At 43.5% G+C, this 23,146-nt stretch overlaps 1 protein-coding gene across 2 annotated transcripts in view; it reads left to right on the forward strand.

Moving 5' to 3' along the window:
- Positions 1-23,146, forward strand: part of HAT1 (histone acetyltransferase 1) — a 116,376-nt gene that overhangs the window by 12,638 nt on the left and 80,592 nt on the right. For both annotated transcript variants that reach the window (XM_077448001.1, XM_077448000.1), the window contains exons 3-4: positions 1,572-1,647; positions 2,971-3,091. In XM_077448001.1, coding sequence (XP_077304127.1) covers positions 1,572-1,647; positions 2,971-3,091 — 197 coding nt within the window. The remainder of the gene's footprint in view (positions 1-1,571; positions 1,648-2,970; positions 3,092-23,146) is intronic.

Genomic DNA, 23,146 nt, shown 5'->3' on the forward strand with positions numbered 1-23,146 from the left:
ACAGCATTTTGGCTGGAGTTGGGCTTTCACTTATCAACTATTGTAAACTGTTCATGTTGGGGGGCCATCAGATATAATAACCACTCCTTTTATACCTGACAAAAACGGATGAAAAGCAGATTGTAAGAATAAAAATCTGGTTTATGCAGTACATTCCATACCAAATGTTGGCGCATATGTGGGGATCAAAATTTAACAGTTTGGCCCCTTAGGTGTCCCAGTGTTCACCCAACTTGACATCCAGTATGCTGAATTTCTGGCAAGATGATAAAACTGAATCTATTCAGCTCCGGTTCACACTGCCGTGACTTTGAATCCGACATGCCGGCGCAACTTCATCATGGCTTGTGTACAACTTTTTTTAACAGAAGTTAATGCAAGTCGTATTGAAGTCACACCAAAAGTAGTGCACAAACCTCTTAAGTCTGAGCCACTTAAGTCGCTCCTATTAGAACAGTTCTATTGGTGCCAATGGGGCGTGACTTTGAACTCTCAAGTTGCATAAGCCAGGGCGAAATCATCAGTGAATGGAGACACCAGAATTGGCGAGATCTGTTGATCCAAGTATGGCAGCCTAAAAATGAACTTGTGAGTTTAGAAATATGGACGCTACTTTACTGACCTGTTTTGTAAAAGCACAAGCTTTGGGTCTGTAAGTCTTAATATGGCTTTACTATCTAGTAAATCACTGACCTTCCTTTTTATTCACTGCCTACATGCTTGTTCTAGGTCAGTGACCCACTAATTGCAGAAGCCAAGTTCAGGATCACAGATTTAAAACATGCATCTGTGAAGCTGTTTCACCCATTAAAAAAAAGCATCTCTGGGCACTTCTTCCAAACCAGTAAGCTGTGCATGTGCAGATTCCTAGTCATTGTCAGCTTGATTCTATGTGTGCCTACACAGGCCAGTAGGCTAAAATTCTCAATTGTAAAGGGTCCATGCATTATCCAGTAAAGTCGCAAATCTGATCTGAGTTGCATCCGTATTATCTAACAAGCACTTTGCACATTTAGTTACTTGCAGTGTGGATTGCAATTCTTAAATCGTATAGAAAGAAAATAAATCGGCACAAGGAAAGTTACTGTATGCTGTGTCCCTTGTGCTGCTGTCTTCTGGTTTAGTAGAACTGTTCCTACTCCTGTCCCCTCCTACTGCTGTTCTTTCCAATGTGGTGTAGGTTAATACATTTGGAGAAGCTGTGACAGGCTCTATTATAGCTTCTATAAACGCTAACCCCCCCCCCCCCCCCCAATTCATAGATTGTGTTTGACTCATAGTGGAAATAGTATATTTTCTATGAATGAAAGAGGTCGGTGGAAAGGTGTGGCATAGTTGGCACTCTTGATGAGACCCTCCTGCTGCTCTTTCACCTCTTAATGCCGGCCTCACTGGAAGATTACATTGAGGGTAGGGGAGATTGGAGGAAAAAGATTTCGCCTAAACCAGGAGACGGCAGTACAAGGGACAGATCGCATGTATAGTACTGTTTGTTCTGATTATTTTTTTAGCTAAACAAGACTTTAATCCCAGACCAAAATATATTCTTATATTTTCCCATTTTATTTTAGTGCGTTTTCCTGAGGATATTGATGATGATGGCACAACCTTTAATCCAGAGTTCAGTCACCAAATATTTGGAGATGAGTAAGTAACACATGTATAATATAAGATTTTTCAAGCAAAAATTACATTAAACAAAGTATTAATAACTAAAATTTGTATCTATGCATGTAACCCTATTTGGAGGGTTACAAAAAAAAGTGACAGGCTGTAATAGGCTTTAACCCTTCTACACCCAAAACAAAATAAAAGTTTTGGCTGGAGTTGGACCTTAAAAGGTAATCACTTTTGTAGAAATTAGTGTATACCGTTGCGATACAAGTCATATTGTAAATGAATGTTATTAAAAAAATTACCTTTCCTTTTCAATCTGAAGAGCTGTAATTTTCTGTAAAATGCTATGAATTATGGCTACCTGGAGGTATTCTGTACAGAATGCCCACCAAAAGTTTTATTTTCCTGCTTGTGTGATTGGCTTACTGATTTTCCCAAAATCTGCAAATCAGATTTTGAGCATCAGCTGCAGTTTTTGGTGAGATATTCTTAAAGGGGAAACTTAAGTCTAAAGGGAAGCAGACAATGCAAATCTCCTCAATTTGAGCCCTGTATAGAACCACTCCCATACAGATTGACTTTGCACATAGGCGCAAACAGCTATTTCTCCAGAATAACAAAAGGTAGATATCTGCAAAAAATTTGGCAAAATCCCTGCCATGTTCATAGATCACCCAGAGGGGAATGTTGTTTTTTTTTTTTTTTTTTCTCTCAACAAAAGTGGAGTTACTCTTTTAACCTGTTTCCAATAGATTTATGTATATATGCAGTGGCAGGGTGGGTGGTCCTTAACATGCAGCCACTGCACTTAGTGTGCATTCATGGGGAACGTTCTGTGCTGAGAACATGCTGACAAGTTTGCAGAATACCCAAGAATTGAGAAAGAGAAAGTGTACGTAACCTTACTGTCCTGAGCCAGACCTGTTCATCCACACACTGTTTAGAGGTTTCTGGTGGCTACAATTGCAACCAGGAGACAATCAAAAAATATTCACCCATCACAGTAAGCATTCTGGAGAAAAACGTAGTTTTTGAACTGGTGGATATCCTGAATCTTGTTTCAGCTGACATAAGGAATCCTAACATGTTGATATTGAGCTTTTATAAAGTAGCAGATTGGAAGCCCAGGAGCTGATCGTTTCTGATCCTAGGCTTAGCACTGGAACCTGGTTGCCAGCGGCAGCTAGAACTTTCACTGCTAAAAGCCCCCGGGACCCATAGCAGCCAAATTAATGCTCAGATAAATATCCAATATCTTAGCCTCATTTTAGGATGCCACCTAGGACTCTAGCGTTTATTTTTTTACTTTAAATGCATACATTTGCTAATAACGTGTTCTGTTTGTCTTATCAGTGAAGTGGCTTTTGGATACAAGGGTTTGCAGATCTTACTGTACCACAGTGCAGGAAACCTCTCCCCCATGTTCCGCGTACAATATAGCGCTAAGGTTGATGACAAATTTGATGGTGTTCAGGTAAGTCCCTTTACTGTTCAAATCCCTTTGTTCAATATGATCTGCGTAAAATCATTTTATGTGATGTTTACCGACAAGAAATGGTCGGTGGCTGCCGCCGTGCTAGAGGAGACGGTCGGTGGCTGCCGCCGTGCTAGAGGAGACGGTCGGTGGCTGCCGCCGTGCTAGAGGAGACGGTCGGTGGCTGCCGCCGTGCTAGAGGAGACGGTCGGTGGCTGCCGCCGTGCTAGAGGAGACGGTCGGTGGCTGCCGCCGTGCTAGAGAAGACAGGGATATGCTTCAGAAGACGGTCATTGACTGGAGACACATTGCATGAGACTGCTAGAAATCACTGCAATGACGTGCAATAAGGAGACAGATTGCAGCACTCTGGGCTCTTGTAGGCACGAAAAGTACCGATTCGATGAAGGTTGGGCAACAGGCATGTGAACACTGGCTTGTGTTCCCTTTAAAATAAATAAATACCGTATTTATTGGTGTATAACGCAAACTTTTTCCCCCTGAAAACAGAGGGTAAACAGTGCCTGTGTGTTATACGCCGATAATATGTTTTACCAAACGGGGGCGGGGATCGGGTGATCCACCCCGGGAACCACCCATTGAGGGGGTGTCAGGCCTGCCGCCCCGCCTCTCCTGGCCCTGGGACAGCACTGCCTGTATAGTCTAAAGTTGAGAAAAAAAAATCACTTTCCAGCCCCTTCTCATACACTGCTCCTCCTGTGTCAGTGTCATTGTAAACCAAAGCTTCTAAATATCTCAGTAGCTCAGTTTTTTTTTTTTTTTTCGTTTTTTTTTTTTTTCGTTTTGTTTTTTTTAATGGCTGCTCTCTTCCTCCTCATCTGAGTGTAGCTTTAGATTGGAGGAGGACTGGGAGTGCAGGGGGGCTGTGCACTGGGGGCCTGAGTATGGGGAGAGGGACTGTGTACTGTGCAGGAGGAGGGGGGCCGTTTACTGTAAAAGGGGCTGTGAAAACATTTTTTTTCCTTAAACTTCCCTCCTAAATTTTGGGTGCGTGTTATACAACGATAAATATGGTAGTTGCAGGAATTGAATATCTATTACAGTGCCCCCTGGACTGATATGGTTTTTATCTAGAATTGTACACCATTCTATTCTGGCACATGGTTTCTATGTTTCTTTATCGTACATCATGGGACACAAAGCCTAAGTAATAACTTAATGGGTGTATAGGCACCTTCAGGTGATGGACACTGGTATACCCAATACAGGAAGTTCACTCCCCTATATAACCCCTCCTCCTTCCAGGAGTACCTGAGTTTTTTTCGCTCGTGTCTAAGGTGTTGGTCACGAGTGAAGATGTGCTCTGAAGAGCTCCAAGCTGGAGGGATCCCATTCTGGATTTAAACAGCCTCCATGGAGGGGTTCCATCCAAAGTTCCACTGCGACCAAGGTGGATGGTATCCGGGCCTCGTATACGAAGCACAAGTTTTTTCTGTAAAGCCTCTCTTTGCAGTGCAGGACTCAAGACTTTTTTTTGGTCATGCTATATTACCTAAAGTTGTCCTAAGGGGTGCTATACAGGTCCAAGGCAGTGGACCCCCTATAATAGGGGCCCGGTCATTGAAGGTTTGCTAACGCAGCCCACCATTATGGGTGAAGTTTGGATCTGTCTGTTACGGCAGTATCCTGCAGTGAGGAAAAGGTAAGGAAGGGAAAAACCTAGGAACTGTAAAAAGTCCACCTATGTTTTTTTTTCTTCTGTGAGTATAATGTTGTATGTCTCCACTAGATGGAGTGTATGCACATTCCTTGCTACGTTGCTCTCAGCCAGCTCAGTGTCAGCTAGTACATCATGTGTGTGGTCAGCAGCAAGGGGGGATTCTTAATTGAATAAAGGCCTGCCCACATAGCATACTTGCTCTCTTGATGGAAACAGGTGACAGAGCTCCTCTTCCATGGGTCTGCACTGGCAGACACGAAGCCGTCCGCACACGCCGTTCTTTTGAAACAAGGGAGGGGAGGGTTAGTGGCGAAGGGGCGTGGCTTAAGCGTAACACCACGTGCCAGGCACACAGCACACCTGAGGCTTTTAAAAAGACGCTTTTTATTCACAGAAGATCTCTATCAGATCAACAACTGCAGAGATGGCAGTCTGACACAGTCTGGGGGACGTAAGGGATGTATGCAGGCATTTTCAGTACAAAAAATACATGGTAAATACTCAGCACCAAGCTGAACTTATAGCTGAATTGTTTTGCTAAACTATTGCTCAGCAAATCGTGCATTTACTTAGTGCCTCTGCTTTTTGTGCTTAGTGGCTATGACTTCCAAAAAAGACACCACAAAAAAGTACCAAAAAATCCACCTCCAAACTCCAGTCGTGCCTTCACATTGTCATCCTCTCCTGAATTGCCAATTTTGGCACGCCAGGGTGACTCATTAGAACCAAATGGTGGTGCAGCTACTTCTCAAATTTCAGCCCCTGTATTCGTGACTAAAGATACATTTTCCTCCACCCTGCAGGGCCTAGAAGGAAGGTTAGCAGCTTTAATCGCATCCTCCATCCAAAGGGATAGGAAGTAGGTTAGATCCCCGTCCCCCGCCTTAGACCCCCTACCAGGGGAACAGTGGGTACAAGATGAGGTGTTACCATCAGGAGGAAAGGCAAACCAATGACCCCTCTTCAGAGGAGACAACAGTGGATGAACACTTTTCAGCTTCGCAATCAGAGACATTGCTGGTACAATCTCTTACGGAGATGGTTCGTTACTCTTTCAAGCTACCCCTAACAGAGTCAGCTGAAAGTTCTGTTTCCTCATTTGGTTCCTTAAAACCTTTTCATGCGTTTCCTGTACATGCATTCCTAGAAAAACTTATGACCAGTTTAGACAGGCCCTTAAAGAGGTCCCTGCACAACGTGATTTGGCCAACTACCAAAAGCATTATGCTTTGCCATAGATGCCATGCAAGACTCTATTCATCAAGCATCCCGCCTTGCCCTTGTGCTAGTACACATGCAGAGGATACGCCCTCCTATGTTAAGGATTCAAGACATATTATTATGTTGGCAGCCATTTCTGGTATCTGGATGGTTACAGCTGATGTTACATCACTGTATACCATCATTCCACACCATTTGGGGTTTGAAGCAGTTCAAGCTTATTTGGATAGATATTCTGGCCTGTCTGGTGAGCAAGTTACTTTTATTATGTGTTTACTTGAATTTGTGGCTTCACATAACTATTTTTGGTTTGGTAATCAATTTTACAGGGAAGTTAAGGGAGTCGCTATGGGGGCTAAATATGCTCCCAGTCTGGCGAACCTTTTTATGGCCCGATGAGAGGACAACGTCATCTATGCAAAAAATATACCACAAATAGTCCTATGGGCTAGGTATATTGATGACGTCCTCCTCCTATGGGACGGTAGTGACCATGATTTGAAAGAGTTTTTAGAATCTTTGAACAGGAACCAAAGGGGCATACGACTCAATTACGAGACGAGCCAATCCAAGATTAATTTCTTAGATCTTGTCATTACCGTGAAAGAAGAACGTTTTGTCACTTCTACGTTTTTCAAGGATACAGATAGGAACTCTTTCATTCCCACTGATAGTTGTCACCACACCCCTTGGCTCAACTCAATCCCGAAGAGCCAGTATATACGACTGAGATGGAATTGCTCAGAGGTTGGGGAATTCCTGTCACAGGCAGAGACTCTCACTACAAGGTTCCTGGAGAAGGGTTATCAGCCAGATTTTCTGTCTGAGACTATCAGTAAAGTGACTAGTATGAGTAGACTGGAATTACTCGTTGAGAAAGGCCCACGAGCTAACAATGTCCAGGGGTTTGTTCCCTTTGTGACCACTTATTCCATTCAACAAAGGAATATAAAACAACTTAACAAACACTGGCACATTGTTAGCAGTGACACGGTATTGAAACAGGTAGTCCCAGAGAGACCGAGAATAGTTTTCAGAGGTGCCTCGTCATTGAGAAATCGTCTGGCCCCTAACGTCATTGACCCACCATTGAGGAGTAAGGTTTTTTTTTTTTTTTGATCAGTTGACTGGTTTCTACGAATGTGGAAGATGTAGAGTCTGTTCTTTAAACTCATGCCCACGTAGGCGTACTACTTCATTTGTTGGTACAGTCACAGGGCAGAATCATGTCATCAAACCTTGCATTACATGTTCCACTACTGGGGTAGTTTTATTTGCTGCAGTGCCCCTGTGGGCTGCAATATGTGGGTCGGACCAAGCGCCCATTACAGGTGCGTTTAAATGAGCACATCACCAATATATTGATAGGGTTCCCCAAACACTCGGTGTCCAAGCATTATCTGGTGGCGCATAATAAAGATCCTTCAAATACCCTATTTTTGGGAATAGATAAATTCAAGCCCCATTGGCGTGGTAGCTCTTTGGTGATAGGGATCTCAAGACTTGAAATGTCCTGGATCCATCATTTAAAATCATATACTCCCATATGGATTGAATATTGATACAGATATTAATGCGTTCATAGATAATTCCTGAACCTGTCTTTTTTATTTTATGTTTTATTAGTTACACCTGTCCTGATTACCATATGTGTTATGGGCATGTTTAATTTTATTGTTTTTGTGTAAACCCGCTCTGAGATGCGGAACTGGCCTTAAATACCACTATTGCAGTATATAATTAAAATGGGTGTGTTATTGATTGTACATATAAATTATGTGCACACTTTCTTCAATGGATTGGTGTATCATTTACTTTTCACTCTATCCATATTAATTTTTGATACAGTCAAATTTTATATTTTAAGTATATACATACACATATTTAATTTAGGGTATTTATATATTTATTATTGATTTTTGCACTATTAATTTTGCACTTCATATATATTTATTTCTCATTTTTTCATCACGTATCTAATGTCTTATAAATTAACAATTATGTCTATGTGGGGATATGTATTTTTCATACACGCATATTTCCGCATAAGTTTATGGTATTTGTTGTATTTATATATTAATTTTTCATATTAATAAAAAAAAATTTTCACACTTAGTTATCACATATTTTATATATACCGATTTTTTTTAGATTTCCACTCGTGACATGGTTTATCTAATATCGAACCTATGGTGATCCCCTCTGTGTTTATCCTTTATCACAGCCACAATTGTATATTACAACTTTGTCATCGCGAGCTAATTTGTAATATGTCTTTTTTTTGTTTACCTTTTTTTCCCTTCCTTAATATGGAATTATTAGTTATTTTTGCCATCAGTTAAGATGGCGTTGTAGGCCGGACCTCGCATCTCAGAACGAGGTCTGGGCATAAAAGGTGGCGTGTCGCTGCGTTGCCTGTTCCCCATTGATAATGTCATCTATGACGAAACGCGTCTGGGAAGGTACGCAGTGACGCCACCACGCTCTATGAGGGGAGGACGGGACGCTCTCTTGAATGCCGGCCGGCTTTATGTGATTTTGTTTGATGCTGTTTTAAAGAAATCTTTACTTAAGTGCGATATTTTTATTTTAATAAAATATTTGAATGGTTTTACGCTATGGAGGCATCTTTTTCTTTCTGGGGTTGATGCTGGTGACATACGCGATTGCTGACTGTTGAAGCTTTAAAGGCTGTGGTACTGCCATATACCTATGATAAGTGTAATCAGGATGCAAGAATCATGATCGGATGTCTTATCACTAAAACCACAACCTGCTTCGGATAAATATTATTAAGGCTACTATCTAATCCGCATCTGGTAAGCGCATCAAAAACCTGGTGATGGGCACTGATTTGCAGCTTTGTTTGGACTCACTGTGGTGACTCGATAATCACTGATATATTGGACTTTATCTTCCAGTCTCAGCTATAAGCTGTTTTTTGTTTTTGTTTTATGTCAGTTTTATATTTCTTATATTTTTTGATGGTTTAATGGGTATAATGTGAGTGTTATTGGCAACAAACATTTATTTTGTATGCATGCTATTAACCCCTTATTGACATTTCATTTGTGGATATTTTTTTATTACTATATAGGGCCAGTGGCGCAGCTTTCCAAATTTTCTTATACACATGCGGAGGATCCTGTGGTTAAAAAATTAGTCAGCTGAAGCACCTTGCAAAAGGCTTCTGACTAGTTTCCCTTTTAATGGGGATCGACTATTTGGGGGATGATTTAGACAAATACATCCAAATGATTTCTAGTGGGAAGAGTACTCTTTCTTTATACTTTCTTTTGAATGGAAAAAAAAAAAAAACGTCCTTCATTTAAGCAGACTCTTTCCCCTGCGCCAGGGGCATCTGCCTCTAGACAGTGGCAACGTCCGACTCTAGAGGAAAATCTCAGGGTCAGGCCCAGGCACAAAAGACCCGGGGCTGGAAATCTGCAAATCAGAATTCAAAAGCCTCGTTATGAAGAGGCGGCCCCACTCGCCAGAGTTGGGGGGGAAGACTTCTGCAATACTCCGACGTCTGGCAAGAGGAAATTCAGGACAGATGGGTCATCTCCACGGTGTCTCTAGGATACAAACTAGAATTTCAGGAATTTTCACCGTCTCATTTTCTGAGATCAAACGTTCCCAAAGATCCAGAGAAAAGGCAATCTCTGTTTTGGGCATTGGACTGATTACTAGCTCAAGGGGTGATCATACAGATCCCCACAGAAGAGCAAGGTTTGGGGTTTTATTCAAAACTCTTTATGGTACCAAAACAAATGGAGATGTCGGACTCATTCTAGATCTAAATAATCTAAATCGGTTCCTGAAGATCTGATCCCATCGCATGGAGTCGATCAGGTCAGTAGTTTCCATCCTACAAGGAGAACTTCTGGCGTCTATCGACATCAATGATGCATATCCCTATATTTCCCACTCACCAAAGGTTTTTGCGGTTCGAAGTAGAACAGCAGCACTTTCAGTTTGTAGCCTTTCCCTTTGGGCTAGCTACAGAACCCCGGGTGTTCACAAATGTGCTGGCACCACCTCTAGCCAGGGCACAAGGCATAACAGTCTTGGCCTACCTACCTATGTTGCTAATAGACCAGTCGGTGGCTCATTTGGAGCAAAATGTACGCATTACAACCAGTTACCTGGAAAGTCTGGGCTGGATTCTCAACCTAAAGAAATCTTCCTTAAATCTGCTAAAAAGGCTCATAGACAGGTGTTCTTGCCTCAGGCAAAAAACAACTCCATAAGAGATCTAGTGCGACTAGTCGGGTCAAAAGGAGATCCCTACATTCGCCTTTGCATGAGATTGTTAGGAAAGATGGTGGCTTCATTTGAAGCGGTTCCCTATGCCCAGTTCCATTCAAAACAGTATCCTGTCTGCTTGGAACAAAACGATTCAAGCTTTAGATTTGCCAATGCGATTGTCCCCAAGAGTGTCCCAAAGCCTCAATTGGTGGTTACTAACCCAGAATCTGCTGAAGGGAAAAATCCTTCAGACCAGTCATCTGGAAATTGGTAACGACAAATGCCAGACTTTCAGGCTGGGAGCAGTACTAGAGAAGACAACTGTCCAAGGACAGTGATCATGAACTGAAAGAACTCTGCCCATCAACATCCTAGAGATTCAGGCTGTGCGTCTGGCTCTAAAGACCTGGACTTTCAGGTTACGGGATTGTCCTGTCAGGATCCAATCCGACAATGTCACAGCTGTGAGTCTTTCAGCACAGACAGAGGTGACCCATATTCTAACTTGGGCAGAAAGGAATGTTCCATGCCTATCGGCAGTCTTCATTCTGAGAATTGGCAGGCGGACTACTTGAGTCACCAGCAGTTATTCCCAGGGGATTGGTCTCTTCACCCCGACATATTTCGGGCTGTTGGTCAAAGATGGGGGACTCTGGATGTAGATCTTCTAGTGTCCAGATTCAACATGAGGTTAGTCAACTTTTTGTTCAGAACAAGGAATTTATTCGCATGCAGAACAGATGTTTTGGCGACCCCGTGGGGTCAGTTCTCACTGATTTATGCATTCCCCCCCTATTCAGTTGCTGCCACAACGACTTTCCTGGATCAAGCTGGAAAGAAAGCTATTATTTCTGGTAGCCCCAGCGTTGCCCAGAAGTTCCTGGTATACAGAAATCGTAAAGATGGCAGTGGAAAATCCATGGTCCCTTCCACTACGGCCAGACCTACTCTCACAGGGGCCGATATTCTATCCTACCTTTCTAACGCTAAAGTTAACGACTTGGCTATTGAAACCCACATTCTGAAGAAACGTGGGCTTTCCGGGTCAGTTATCTCTGTTGATTAATGCAAGGAAGCCAGCTTCCAGAACTATATATTATAGAGTCTGGAGGGCTTATGTTTACTGGTGAGAATCCAAGGGTTGGTCCAAGGGTTGGCACCCCTGGAGATATATCATAGGCAGAATTCTTGCCTTTCTTCAATTAGGGATAGAGATGAAGTTGGCCTTTAGTACTAAAGGGTCAAGTCTCAGCTTTATCAGTCTTATTTCAAAGACCACTTGCTACACATTCTTTGGTCTGGGGTTTTTATGCAAGGGGTGATGCGGATTAATCCGCCAGTTAAATCACCTTTGAGCCCTTGGGATTGAACTTGGTTTTGTCAGTTTTAGAAAAACAGCCATTTGAACCAATACAGCATATTCCCTTGGTCCCTCTGACAAGGAAGCTGGTGTTCTTGGTTGCTATATCCTCAGCAAGGAAGATTTTGGAATTGGCTGCTCTTTCTTGTGAAGAGCCATACTTGATTATTCATGAGGACAGAGTGGTGTTACGCCCTCGTCCAGATTTTTTGCCAAAGGTGGTCTCAGGTTTTCACCTGAACCAAGATATTGTCTTGCCATCATTTTTTCCAAAACCATGTTCCAGGGAAGAAAAGTCACTACATTGTCTTTATGTGGTGAGAGCGGTCAGTCTATTTAACCCTTTCATGACTAAGCCTATATTTGGTGTTTACAAGTTAAAATCCATATTTTTTGCTAGAAAATTACTTGGAACCCCCAAACATTATATATATTTTTTTAGCAGAGACTCTAGAGAATAAAACTGCGATTGTTGCAATATTTTGTCACACGGTATTTGCGCAGTGGTGTTTTAAACGCAACTTTTGGGAAAAGGGACACTTTCATGAATAAAAAAAAAAAAAAGAAACTGTAAAATTAGCCCAATTTTTTTGCATAATGTGAAAGATGTTACGCCGAGTAAATAGATACCAAACATGTCACACTTTATAATTGCACGCACTCGTGGAATGACAACAAAGTACGGTACCTAAAAATCTCAATAGGCGACGCTTTAAATTCTTTTACGGTTACCAGGTTAGCGTTAGAGGAGGTCTAGTGCTAGAATTATTGCTCTCGCTCTGACGATTGTGGTAATACCTCACATGTGTGATTTGAACACCGTTTACTTCCGTATGCGTTTTCTTTGCTTCGCAGGCTCGCGGGGACGGCGGGCGCTTTAAAAATTTTCTTTTTTTTATTTATTTATTTTAAAATGAATAAATTAGTTTAAAAAAAAATAAAAATGTGATCACTTTTATTGCTGTCGCAAGGAATGTAAACATCCCTTGTGACAGTAATAGGTGGTGACAGGTACTCTTTATGGAGGGATCAGGTGTCTAAAAGTCCCCCAATCCCTCCTTTACACTTCAAAGTATTCAGATCGCCGAAAATGGCGATTCTGAATACTGTATATTAAAACCGGCGCCATTGGCAGCCGAGTAAACGGGAAGTGACGTCATGACATCACTTCCGTATTTACTATTAGGAGGCTGGAACGAAGCCGATTACGGCTTCGTTCCAGTTCTTCCCCAGCAGCCGGAGGCATCAGACAGTGCATCGGTGCTCCCGATTGAACGGGAGCACCGGTAACAGTGGCGGGAGGGGGGGTGCGTCCCCTCCCGCTCCTCCGGCATAACAGCCAAGCGGCTTTTAGCCGCTTCGGTTGTTATGGCTAGATAGCCAATCGCCCGCTGTAAAAAACGGTACCGGGATGATGCCTGCAGGTGCGGGCATCATCCCGGTATACCCCCGGAAGCAGAGTACGCATATCTGCGTACTCTCAGCGGGAAGGGGTTAAAGACCACTGCTCAGATTCAGAAGACCGATATCTTATTTATTCTGCCAGAGGGTCCTAAGAAAGGACAGGCAGCATCGAAATCCACTGTTACTAAGTGGATTCGGCAAGTTATAATTCAGACTTATGATTTAAGGGGTAAACCCCCCCCCCCCCCCCGGTCTATTTTTTTTTTTACCAGGTCGGTTAGTGCTTCTTGGACAGTGCGTCACCAGGCCTCCATGACTTAGATCTGCAAGGCCGCAACTTGGTCTTCAGGACATACATTCACCAGATTTTATCAGGTGAATGTAAGGAGGTATGAGGATATCGCCTTCAGGCCCAGAGTGCTGCAGGCAGCAGTATAGATCCCCAAGTCTGGGTGTACCCTGCGGGTTGTCTCCCTCCCCTCAATTAGCATTGCTATGGGACGTCCTATTAAGTTATTACTTAGGCTCTGTGTCCCATGATGTACAGTAAAGACAATAGGATTTTTATAATGGCTTACTTGTAAAATCTTTTTCTTGGAGTACATCATGGGACACAGAGGTCCCTTCCCTCTTTTGGGCTTTAGATATATTACTTTTCTACAAAAACTGAGGTACTCCTGGAAGGAGGGGTTATATAGGGAGTCAACTTCCTGTATTGGGTATACCAGTGTCCATCACCTGAAGGTGCCTATATACCCAAGTTATTACTTAGGCCCTGTGTCCCATGATGTGCTCCAAGAAAATGATTTTTACAGGTAAGCTGTTATAAAAATCCTATTTTTGCATTACGTTTTCTCTGTACTTCTGTTTTCTTCCCCTCCTCCATAGCAGAACAAACGAGTTGATGTGAGAGAAGATACTAGTTTCTACAACCCTTCTGTAACTGGGTTAATTATTTTTTAAATTAAAAAGTTTAAAGTGGATGTAAACCCTCCCATATACCCAGTTAATTGAACAGCCTCAGATGATCTCCCTACATAAGTTTAACATGTACATCTGCTCTCTTCAGCTTTATATATTCTTTAGAATGTGCACATCATGTTAGGAGATTTTATCTTCCTGTTCAGCACAGGGAGTGAAGTCTGGGCAAACAGCCAAGACAGCTGATTGGAGGAAATGCAACCCCCCCCCCCCCCCATAGACCGAGACTTGCAGAGCTGTTTTGTGAATAGTTCATCTCAAATTTCACAAATCATGTTTACATCCACTTTAAAGCAGTTTTCTAAATCCACTGAAAGGTCCTTCGGTGCTTTAGACCAGGGGTAGTGAATTAAAATTCAAGGAGATCCAGTCACTAAAAAAAAAAATTCCGGCTGAGGTCTGAATCACAAGTCTGTGCCATGAACAATTGTACGAGTCTTCCTTTCCTTTTTTGGGGGCAAGCCGCGCTCCCTGGTGCTTTCCTTATGGTTTCTTCCACGCGCTGAAGGCTCCCTTACATCCAGTGTTTCCCATCAGCATGCCCCTTATTTTATGTTAGGGGACGCTCTGGGGTACACGTTACGTTAAGGGGCATGACGATGGGCACATTTTGTTGTGGGGGAGTGCGCACGCGTGTGTGATGTCATGCCCTGCTGGGAGAGAGCCACGGTGAGGAGCTGTAAGCGGGGCGCACACACGCAACGTTATTGTTTGCTGGGAAACAAGCAACCAATGACTAGCACTGCACTGGTGGCCCAGGCAGAAGCGTGCCATGCCCGGACCGCGGGCCACCATTTAACGACGGCTGCTTTAGAGCCTTACTATTTGGCGTCATCTGCCTTTTTAGAAGAGGACTTCTGCCAAAAACTTTAATTTCCTAGCTGGAATGCCTAATCTGGCTGTACTTGTATGTAAATCAATGCTGTCAAGAGACGTTCATTGAAGCTGCCATTACTCTTCTCTTTTTTTTTTTTTTTTTTTAGGAAAATCTGAGTCACTGACTTTGACCAAATCTAGTAATAAGAGATTTTGACACTCTTCTCACATTCATTCAAAGCATACATGTTCTCTTCTGTGATTAAAAAATGCAGTAAACAGCCTGGAGGCCTTGTTCTATCCCGGGGATGAACGAGCGTTGGTCTGTGCTGGCCCCGTGACCACACTGACCAATGAGAATTGCTCTGAGCCATCCCGGAAGAAAGGAAGGTACAAAACGGTGTAAGTGCAGTGTAGACCAAGGTTTTGAGGAGAGTATTGAGTTTTTTCATGTTTCAGGCATCGGACACAGCCAGGCCATTAGCATTTTGTTCAAGAGGCCAGCAATGACAGCACCCGTACTTCCTTCAACACTTGAAAGAAACTTTTTTTTATTCATAATTAATATTTGCAACAGCCTTTGTAATACCCTCCAGGCAAAATGTGTCATTACTGTATTCAGTTGGTGAAATTGGTGGTGCCACCAGCTATTGATGAATATGCCTAGACATAGGCAATAATCACAAATCTATATGTACCTCATGAATGCGCCTGCATGGAATATGTTTACTCCCTCCAAATAAAGTAGTAACATGAGTATAATTGCAGATGTTTTGCGATGTGATCTTTGCCCTGTTGTCTGTCCCCTCCGTGTCTGTTTCCCTGCACTTGTTTTCTACATCCATCATCTCATCCTCATGCCTAATTGAAAAATCCCTTTTCACAGGAGTTTTCACACACACACTTGTATTTTCATCCTTTCTGCATTGTAACCAAATCCTAAGGTCCTAAACTTGATACAGGAATTACCATAGTTTTTCATGGTGTAGATAAGGGTGCAGTAAATATGGAGCCAGCAAAAGTGGATGGCAAGTCCACACTCAGTCTGTTGTGGCCAAAGGCGATGGTGTCATTTTTTTTTTATTACACATAAAATTATAGAAAAATCAAATGGCCTTAACAGTAGTACATTTCTTTTTCAGTGAGTATTTATTGGAGGTTTTCATAGTTGCAATCAAAAAATAATAAAGGAAAGTAATTAACCATGTACACATCAAAAGTTAGCTTAGCTGCAGATCCACCATCCATCTACATTAGAAGTGTTAATTTTTAACATAGACTCAAGTACTTAGTACAGGGCTAGCTATAGGTTTCCTAAAGCCTCTGGGAGGAAAACAGAGTGGTTGGCTCAGTAGTGGCAATAAGCAAGTATGGGCTCCTAGGAGTTGTCGAGTAATATGGTTCAGTGTATGTCTGGAGCCGAAAACCTCATGTATAAACCTAGAGATAGATTACAATAAAGGGACAGATGGAGATGGTGAAGAAAGGGTTTCCCACCAGTACAATATTATGTGGTTTCTAATGACTGTAGAAGCTTACAATAAGCAATAATTGAACTTGGGCGTTGTTGGTGCTGAGGAGCAGTGTGGACACTGAGCAGCAGTCAAAGCAAACAATGGCAGTCATATACTGACTTGCATCCCGATAATGTTTTTACCTGATGCTGCTGTGCCTGGATGTGTTTTTATGGATCCTCACTGTGTCGGTAGTGGATTTACCGAGTTAGCTATATGTGTAATGCCGCGTACACACGATCAGAATTCCGGCCATAAAATGACCGATGAGAGCTTTTCATCGGAAAATGCGACCTTGTGTATGCTCCATCGGAATTTAGCTGTCCGAATTTCCGCCAACCAAAAATTGATGGCATGTTCTCAATTTTCCTGACGGAAAAACTTTCGGAAATTCCGATCGTGTGTATGCAATTCCGACATGCCAAAAATCACGCATGCTCAGATTTAACTACGAGACAGAAGCTATTGGCTACTGGCTATTAAACTTCCTTTTACTATTCCCGTCGTACGTTTTGTACGTCACCGCATTATAAACGATCGGAATTTGGTGTGACCGCGTGTAGGCAAGACAGCTTGAGCCGAAATCAGTCGGGAAAACCATCGGAGCTTTTTCCGACGAGAATTCTGATCGTGTGTACGCTTGTGCTAATATATTTCTGCGCTGTGGTTGAAAGCAGGTGAAAAACGGCAAAGATCCTGTGCTTATGCTGCTACTGCGGTGTCCCTACTCCTTGGAGACTGCATACCCGCCTATGTAATTCGATTAACAGTTATTTTGTGATAATTACAATAACGTGCTGCACTCCCCTTATATACATACAGTAAATACTATGCTCTTGTAGTCAAAGTAAAAAATGAAAAATTATATGTGATAAATAATCAACTCATTTAAAAATTGAATTTTTTAATTTTTTTTGATCAGCCAGGGGACTAGTTGGGGAAAAAAAAAAGCTGATTTCCCCCATTCACACAAGCGAGGTGAATGGAGGAATCCTCCTTGCTATGCTATTTGTATTCTGACAGAGGGACTCTTCTACTGCCAAAATGCACAGTGGCTGATCAACAAAAGTTTTTTTTTTTTTGTTACTATATTCCCATTGGACAGAAGAAGAATTTATTTTATTTTATTCATGAATAGAACATCAGGTAGGACGTTTTGAGCCTGGACCCTAGAGATACTTCATAAAACATACAAGTACATACAGTATTGGTATTAGACCTGCTGTGTCATAATGAATGTTAAAACGTTTTTATTAGCTGATATTGTCTTAGCCGTTTCTTTAAAGCAATTTCAGTCTAATGTAGTAATTTTGTTTGCCCCAGCTTAAGTATTCTCTGTTTGCTATTCAGCCTTAATGTTTTCTTTCATTCTATATAAAAGGAAAAGAAATTCAGTACAGAGAATCTTTTTTATTTTTCTCATCTACACATCCATTACCACAAGTGTACGTTCTTACAGCTTGAATGCTAAAGGTGTGAAAGTATGGTGCTTGTCTAGGGAGAACATTATTATTATTATTTTTTTGGTTTTGTTTCAAACGTTTTTTATTGAACAATGTACATAATAAACATAATTTTGCATGTTATAGGGCAATACAGCAATTATGCATTAAAGCTTTGGATATCTTAGACACAGACTGGTATCTTGGTTTACTGTAAACCAAATTTCAAAAGTGGGGAAAACCTTCTAGCAAAAAAGATAGACAACAATTCCTATAGGTTGATGAGTATCTACTTGGGGTTGGGTCGTTGCATTTATCTACAGGCTCAAGGCTGATTCTGTGCAGGTTTCTGTGACCCGTAGCCATCTGTCCCAAATTGTATTGTACTTGTCTAGGCACCCTCTGTTAATGTATACAAACTTTTTGTAGGGTAGTGTTGTTTGTTTCAAAACATGAAATTGGAAAGCATAAACGTATTTTGGAGGTCATCAAAAGTTTTAAGTTCGCCATTTGACAGTATGGGAAAACCATATAAATAGTATATGCCGTTTGTACTCCAGATCTCCGTATCTGGGATCTGTCGGAAATTCCGAGGTAAACTCGTTATGTTTGGGGATCCCTAATTTTTCGGAGGTGATATCCCATATTCGCCTATAATGCGGTCTCCTTCAGAGTCATCTTCCCCAGAGCCCACCGCGATTGTGCTAAGTGGGTTTGAGGTCTGTTGGGCCCACATCGGACAAAGGGGTATACTAAATCTTACTCTATCCGTTTTGTCTATATGGTACAATTGAGATAGTTGAAGCAAGATAGTACAAATTTAAATCTGGTAGGACTGTTCCGCCTAGATCAGTAGGATTCTTAAGAATCCTCCCAGGCAAGTTTGTCGGTTGGTACTCCAAACGAATCGCTTAAGCAGAGTTTCCATTGACTTAAAATATTTCAGGGGCAGGTATACTGGTGTGTGCCATAGTATTTTGGGCAACAATACCATTTCTATTACTTTAATGCAGGCATGTCCAAAGTCCGGCCCGCGGGCCAATCGCAGCCCACGGTCCGGTTTTGAACGGCCCGCCTGGTAATCTAAACATGTATATCTTTTGTAGCCCCCGATGATCTCCCAGCTCCGGGGCCACAAAAGATATATAGTCTGGCTGCATTGGAGATAGGAGGCTGTATGAGCGCCGTGCACACGGGTGTATTTCCTGTTCACACGGCAGCCTCTAATAGGAAGTCCCATCTCCGCCATTGGACGACTGTTCTGTCCATCAAAGGAGGTGGGACTTTCTCTTAAAGAGGCCGCTGTGTAAACAGGAGATTCTCCTGTTCTTTGGCGCTCATCCTGCCCCCTCCATGTCCCCTCCAAGGCTGCACTGATGGCAATGGTAAGTACATTCCTGGCTAATGGTGGCTGCATTCCTGGCTAATAGTGAGTGAAATCCTGGCTAATGGTGGCTGCATTCCTGGCAATAGTGAGTGAAATCCTGGCAATGGTGGCTGCATTCCTGGCAATAGTGAATGAAATCCTGGCAATGGTGGCTGCATTCCTGGCAATAGTGAATGAAATCCTGGCAATGGTGGCTGCATTCCTGGCAATAGTGAATGAAATCCTGGCAATGGTGGCTGCATTCCTGGCTAATAGTGAGTGAAATCCTGGCTAATGGTGGCTGCATTCCTGGCTAATAGTGAGTGAAATCCTGGCAATGGTGGCTGCATTCCTGGCAATAATGAATGAAATCCTGGCAATCGTGGCTGCATTCCTGGCTAATACTGAGTGAAATCCTGGCAATGGTGGCTGCATTCCTGGCTAATAGTGAGTGAAATCCTGGCTAATGGTGGCTGCATTCCTGGCAATAGTGAGTGAAATCCTGGCAATGGTGGCTGCATTCCTGGCTAATAGTGAGTGAAATCCTAGCTAATGGTGGCTGCATTCCTGGCTAATAGTGAGTGAAATCCTAGCTAATGGTGGCTGCATTCCTGGCAATAGTGAGTGAAATCCTGGCTAATGGTGGCTGCATTCCTGGCTAATGGTGGCTGCATTCCTGGCTAATGGTGGCTGCATTCCTGGCTAATGGTGGCTGCATTCCTGGCTAATGGTGGCTGCATTCCTGGCTAATGGTGGCTGCATTCCTGGCTAATGGTGGCTGCATTCCTGGCTAATGGTGGCTGCATTCCTGGCTAATGGTGGCTGCATTCCTGGCTAATGGTGGCTGCATTCCTGGCTAATGGTGGCTGCATTCCTGGCTAATGGTGGCTGCATTCCTGGCTAATGGTGGCTGCATTCCTGGCTAATGGTGGCTGCATTCCTGGCTAATGGTGGCTGCATTCCTGGCTAATGGTGGCTGCATTCCTGGCTAATGGTGGCTGCATTCCTGGCTAATGGTGGCTGCATTCCTGGCTAATGGTGGCTGCATTCCTGGCTAATGGCTGCATTCCTGGCTAATGGCTGCATTCCTGGCTAATGGCTGCATTCCTGGCTAATGGCTGCATTCCTGGCTAATGGCTGCATTCCTGGCTAATGGTGAGTGAAATCCTGGCAATGGTGGCTGCATTCCTGGCAATGGTGGCTGCATTCCTGGCAATGGTGGCTGCATTCCTGGCAATGGTGGCTGCATTCCTGGCAATGGTGGCTGCATTCCTGGCAATGGTGGCTGCATTCCTGGCAATGGTGGCTGCATTCCTGGCAATGGTGGCTGCATTCCTGGCAATGGTGGCTGCATTCCTGGCAATGGTGGCTGCATTCCTGGCAATAGTGAGTGAAATCCTGGCTAATGATGGCTGCATTCCTGGCTAATGGTGGCTGCATTCCTGGCTAATGGTGGCTGCATTCCTGGCTAATGGTGGCTGCATTCCTGGCTAATGGTGGCTGCATTCCTGGCTAATGGTGGCTGCATTCCTGGCTAATGGTGGCTGCATTCCTGGCTAATGGTGGCTGCATTCCTGGCTAATGGTGGCTGCATTCCTGGCTAATGTTGGCTGCATTCCTGGCTAATGTTGGCTGCATTCCTGGCTAATGTTGGCTGCATTCCTGGCCAATGTTGGCTGCATTCCTGGCTAATGTTGGCTGCATTCCTGGCTAATGGTGGCTGCATTCCTGGCAATGGTGGCTGCATCCCTGGCTAATAGTGAGTGAAATCGTGGCTAATGGTGGCTGCATTCGTGGCTAATGGTGGCTGCATTCGTGGCTAATGGTGGCTGCATTCGTGGCTAATGGTGGCTGCATTCGTGGCTAATGGTGGCTGCATTCGTGGCTATGGTGGGGGCTGCATTCGTGGCTATGGTGGGGGCTGCATTCCTGGCTATGGTGGGGGCTGCATTCCTGGCTATGGTGGGGGCTGCATTCCCCGCTATGGTGGGGGCTGCATTCCCCGCTATGGTGGGGGCTGCATTCCCCGCTATGGTGGGGGCTGCATTCCCCGCTATGGTGGGGGCTGCATTCCCCGCTATGGTGGGGGCTGCATTCCCCGCTATGGTGGGGGCTGCATTCCCCGCAATGGTGGGGGCTGCATTCCCCGCTATGGTGGGGGCTGCATTCCCCGCAATGGTGGGGGCTGCATTCCCCGCAATGGTGGGGGCTGCATTCCCCGCAATGGTGGGGGCTGCATTCCCAGCAATGGTGGGCGCGCAGATGGGCACTGACCCTTATTTTGCTTCACAGTTTTTTATTTAAAATTTTTTAAGGTTTTTTCCTGAAACTTCCCTCTTCGCCAATAAATAAGGTATATCCAAATAACACGCCCAAGCTCATCTCTTCAACACACACAGCCACAAAGGCAAGAGAATTCTTGTTGGGCCCTGTATTAGTGTTCGAACGAACACACTTAGACCGAATTTTAATGGTTCAAAGAATGTCAGGCAAAATGGTCGGCCCTCGTGCTTGTTCACTTCATCAAATCTGGCCCTCTTTGAAAAAAGTTTGGACACCCCTGCTTTAATGCATCCCCATACGCCTAGTGGAAGACGGCCCCATACTTTAATTTTGGATTTGTTTATGGCAAATAGAGGTCCTATGTTAAGGGATAATCAGCCGGTTCCCGAGGCACAGATATTCCTAAATATTTAATAGTGTTTATTCACTGTAACTGTAGCTGTTCGTGTATTCTGGGAGGGGGAATGCTATCAATGGGTAGGATTTGGGATTTTTCCCAATTCATTTTGAGTCCAGAGAGGGAACTGATTGGCTCTATCGTTTGCAGTGCGGCTTGGAGAGAGGTGAGCCAGCTAGGTATAACAATGTGTTGTCTGCATTTAGTCTAAACATCTGAGAGGGCCAGCCGTTGGCCACCACTTTAGCCGTTGGTGACAGATACAGCAATTGAATCCATTTAATAAAGTTAGGACCAAATCCAAACCATGTGGGACATTTACAAAGATACCGCCACTCCATCGAGTCGAATGCTTTGACCGTATCTAAAGTCACCACAACTCGTGAACCAACATTTTCTTGTGTATAGCTTGCAGGTTGATATATAACTTTCTGAGATTAAAGGAGGTATTACGACCTGGCATAAAACCTGCTTGGTCTGCATGAATTTGGTTTAGTATCACCTGGTTGAGAACCTTGGGTAATATTGACTTGTAATAGTGATATAGGTCGATATGATTCTGGATAACTTGGGTCTTTTCCTGGATTAGGTATAAGGGCTATGATTGCCTTAGGTATAAGGGCAATGTGAAAGTCTCAGAGATGGTTATATAGTGTTAACAATTTAGGGGTGAGTACCTCGCAATATTGTGAATAGTATTCTACGGGTAACCCATCTGAGCCCGGAGACTTAGATCTGGCAAAACTAGCCATCGCCATTGTTATTTCGTTTGGTCGTAAAGGGAGCATCTAGCATGTCTACTTGGTCCTCCTCCATTTTAGTTGTGAGAAAGGGATTCCCTCCAACAGATATTTTAATGGGTCTTCATCGGTAGAGACCTGTGATGTGTATATCTTTGCAAACAAATCCCTCAATCTGGCGGTGATGGCAGAAAGTCCTCTAATCTGTTCCCCATTGGGACCGTATAATGAGATAACAATCGGGGGCCTACCCTCACTGTGGACCATGTACGCCAGCAGTTTACCTGCTCTCTCTCCATGCTCGAACATCTTTTGCCTAGCAAAAAAAAAAAACTTTGGGAAGGGGGTAATAAGGAGGTGGTCTAGCAGGCATGCGGTGAGCGCTCTCTGCCACCAAGGTGGGGGAGAAGGCCCTACTCCATATGTGGCGATGAGTAACTGTTCTAAGAAGGTTGTTGGGTCTTTACCTTCTGCGCCCTCAGGGAGCCAGATGAAGCGGAGATTACATCTTCTGAGCCTGTTTTTCATATCGTCCTGTTTATTCAGCAGTTGGTTAATCTGCATTTGCATGCAATCTGATTCTGTTTGCAGTGGTGGAA

Source organism: Lithobates pipiens, unplaced genomic scaffold, assembly GCF_037356315.1.
Source record: "Lithobates pipiens isolate NorthernLeopardFrog02 unplaced genomic scaffold, aLitPip1_a1.2 Scaffold_22, whole genome shotgun sequence".
In the NCBI taxonomy this organism is placed as follows: Eukaryota; Metazoa; Chordata; class Amphibia; order Anura; family Ranidae; genus Lithobates; species Lithobates pipiens.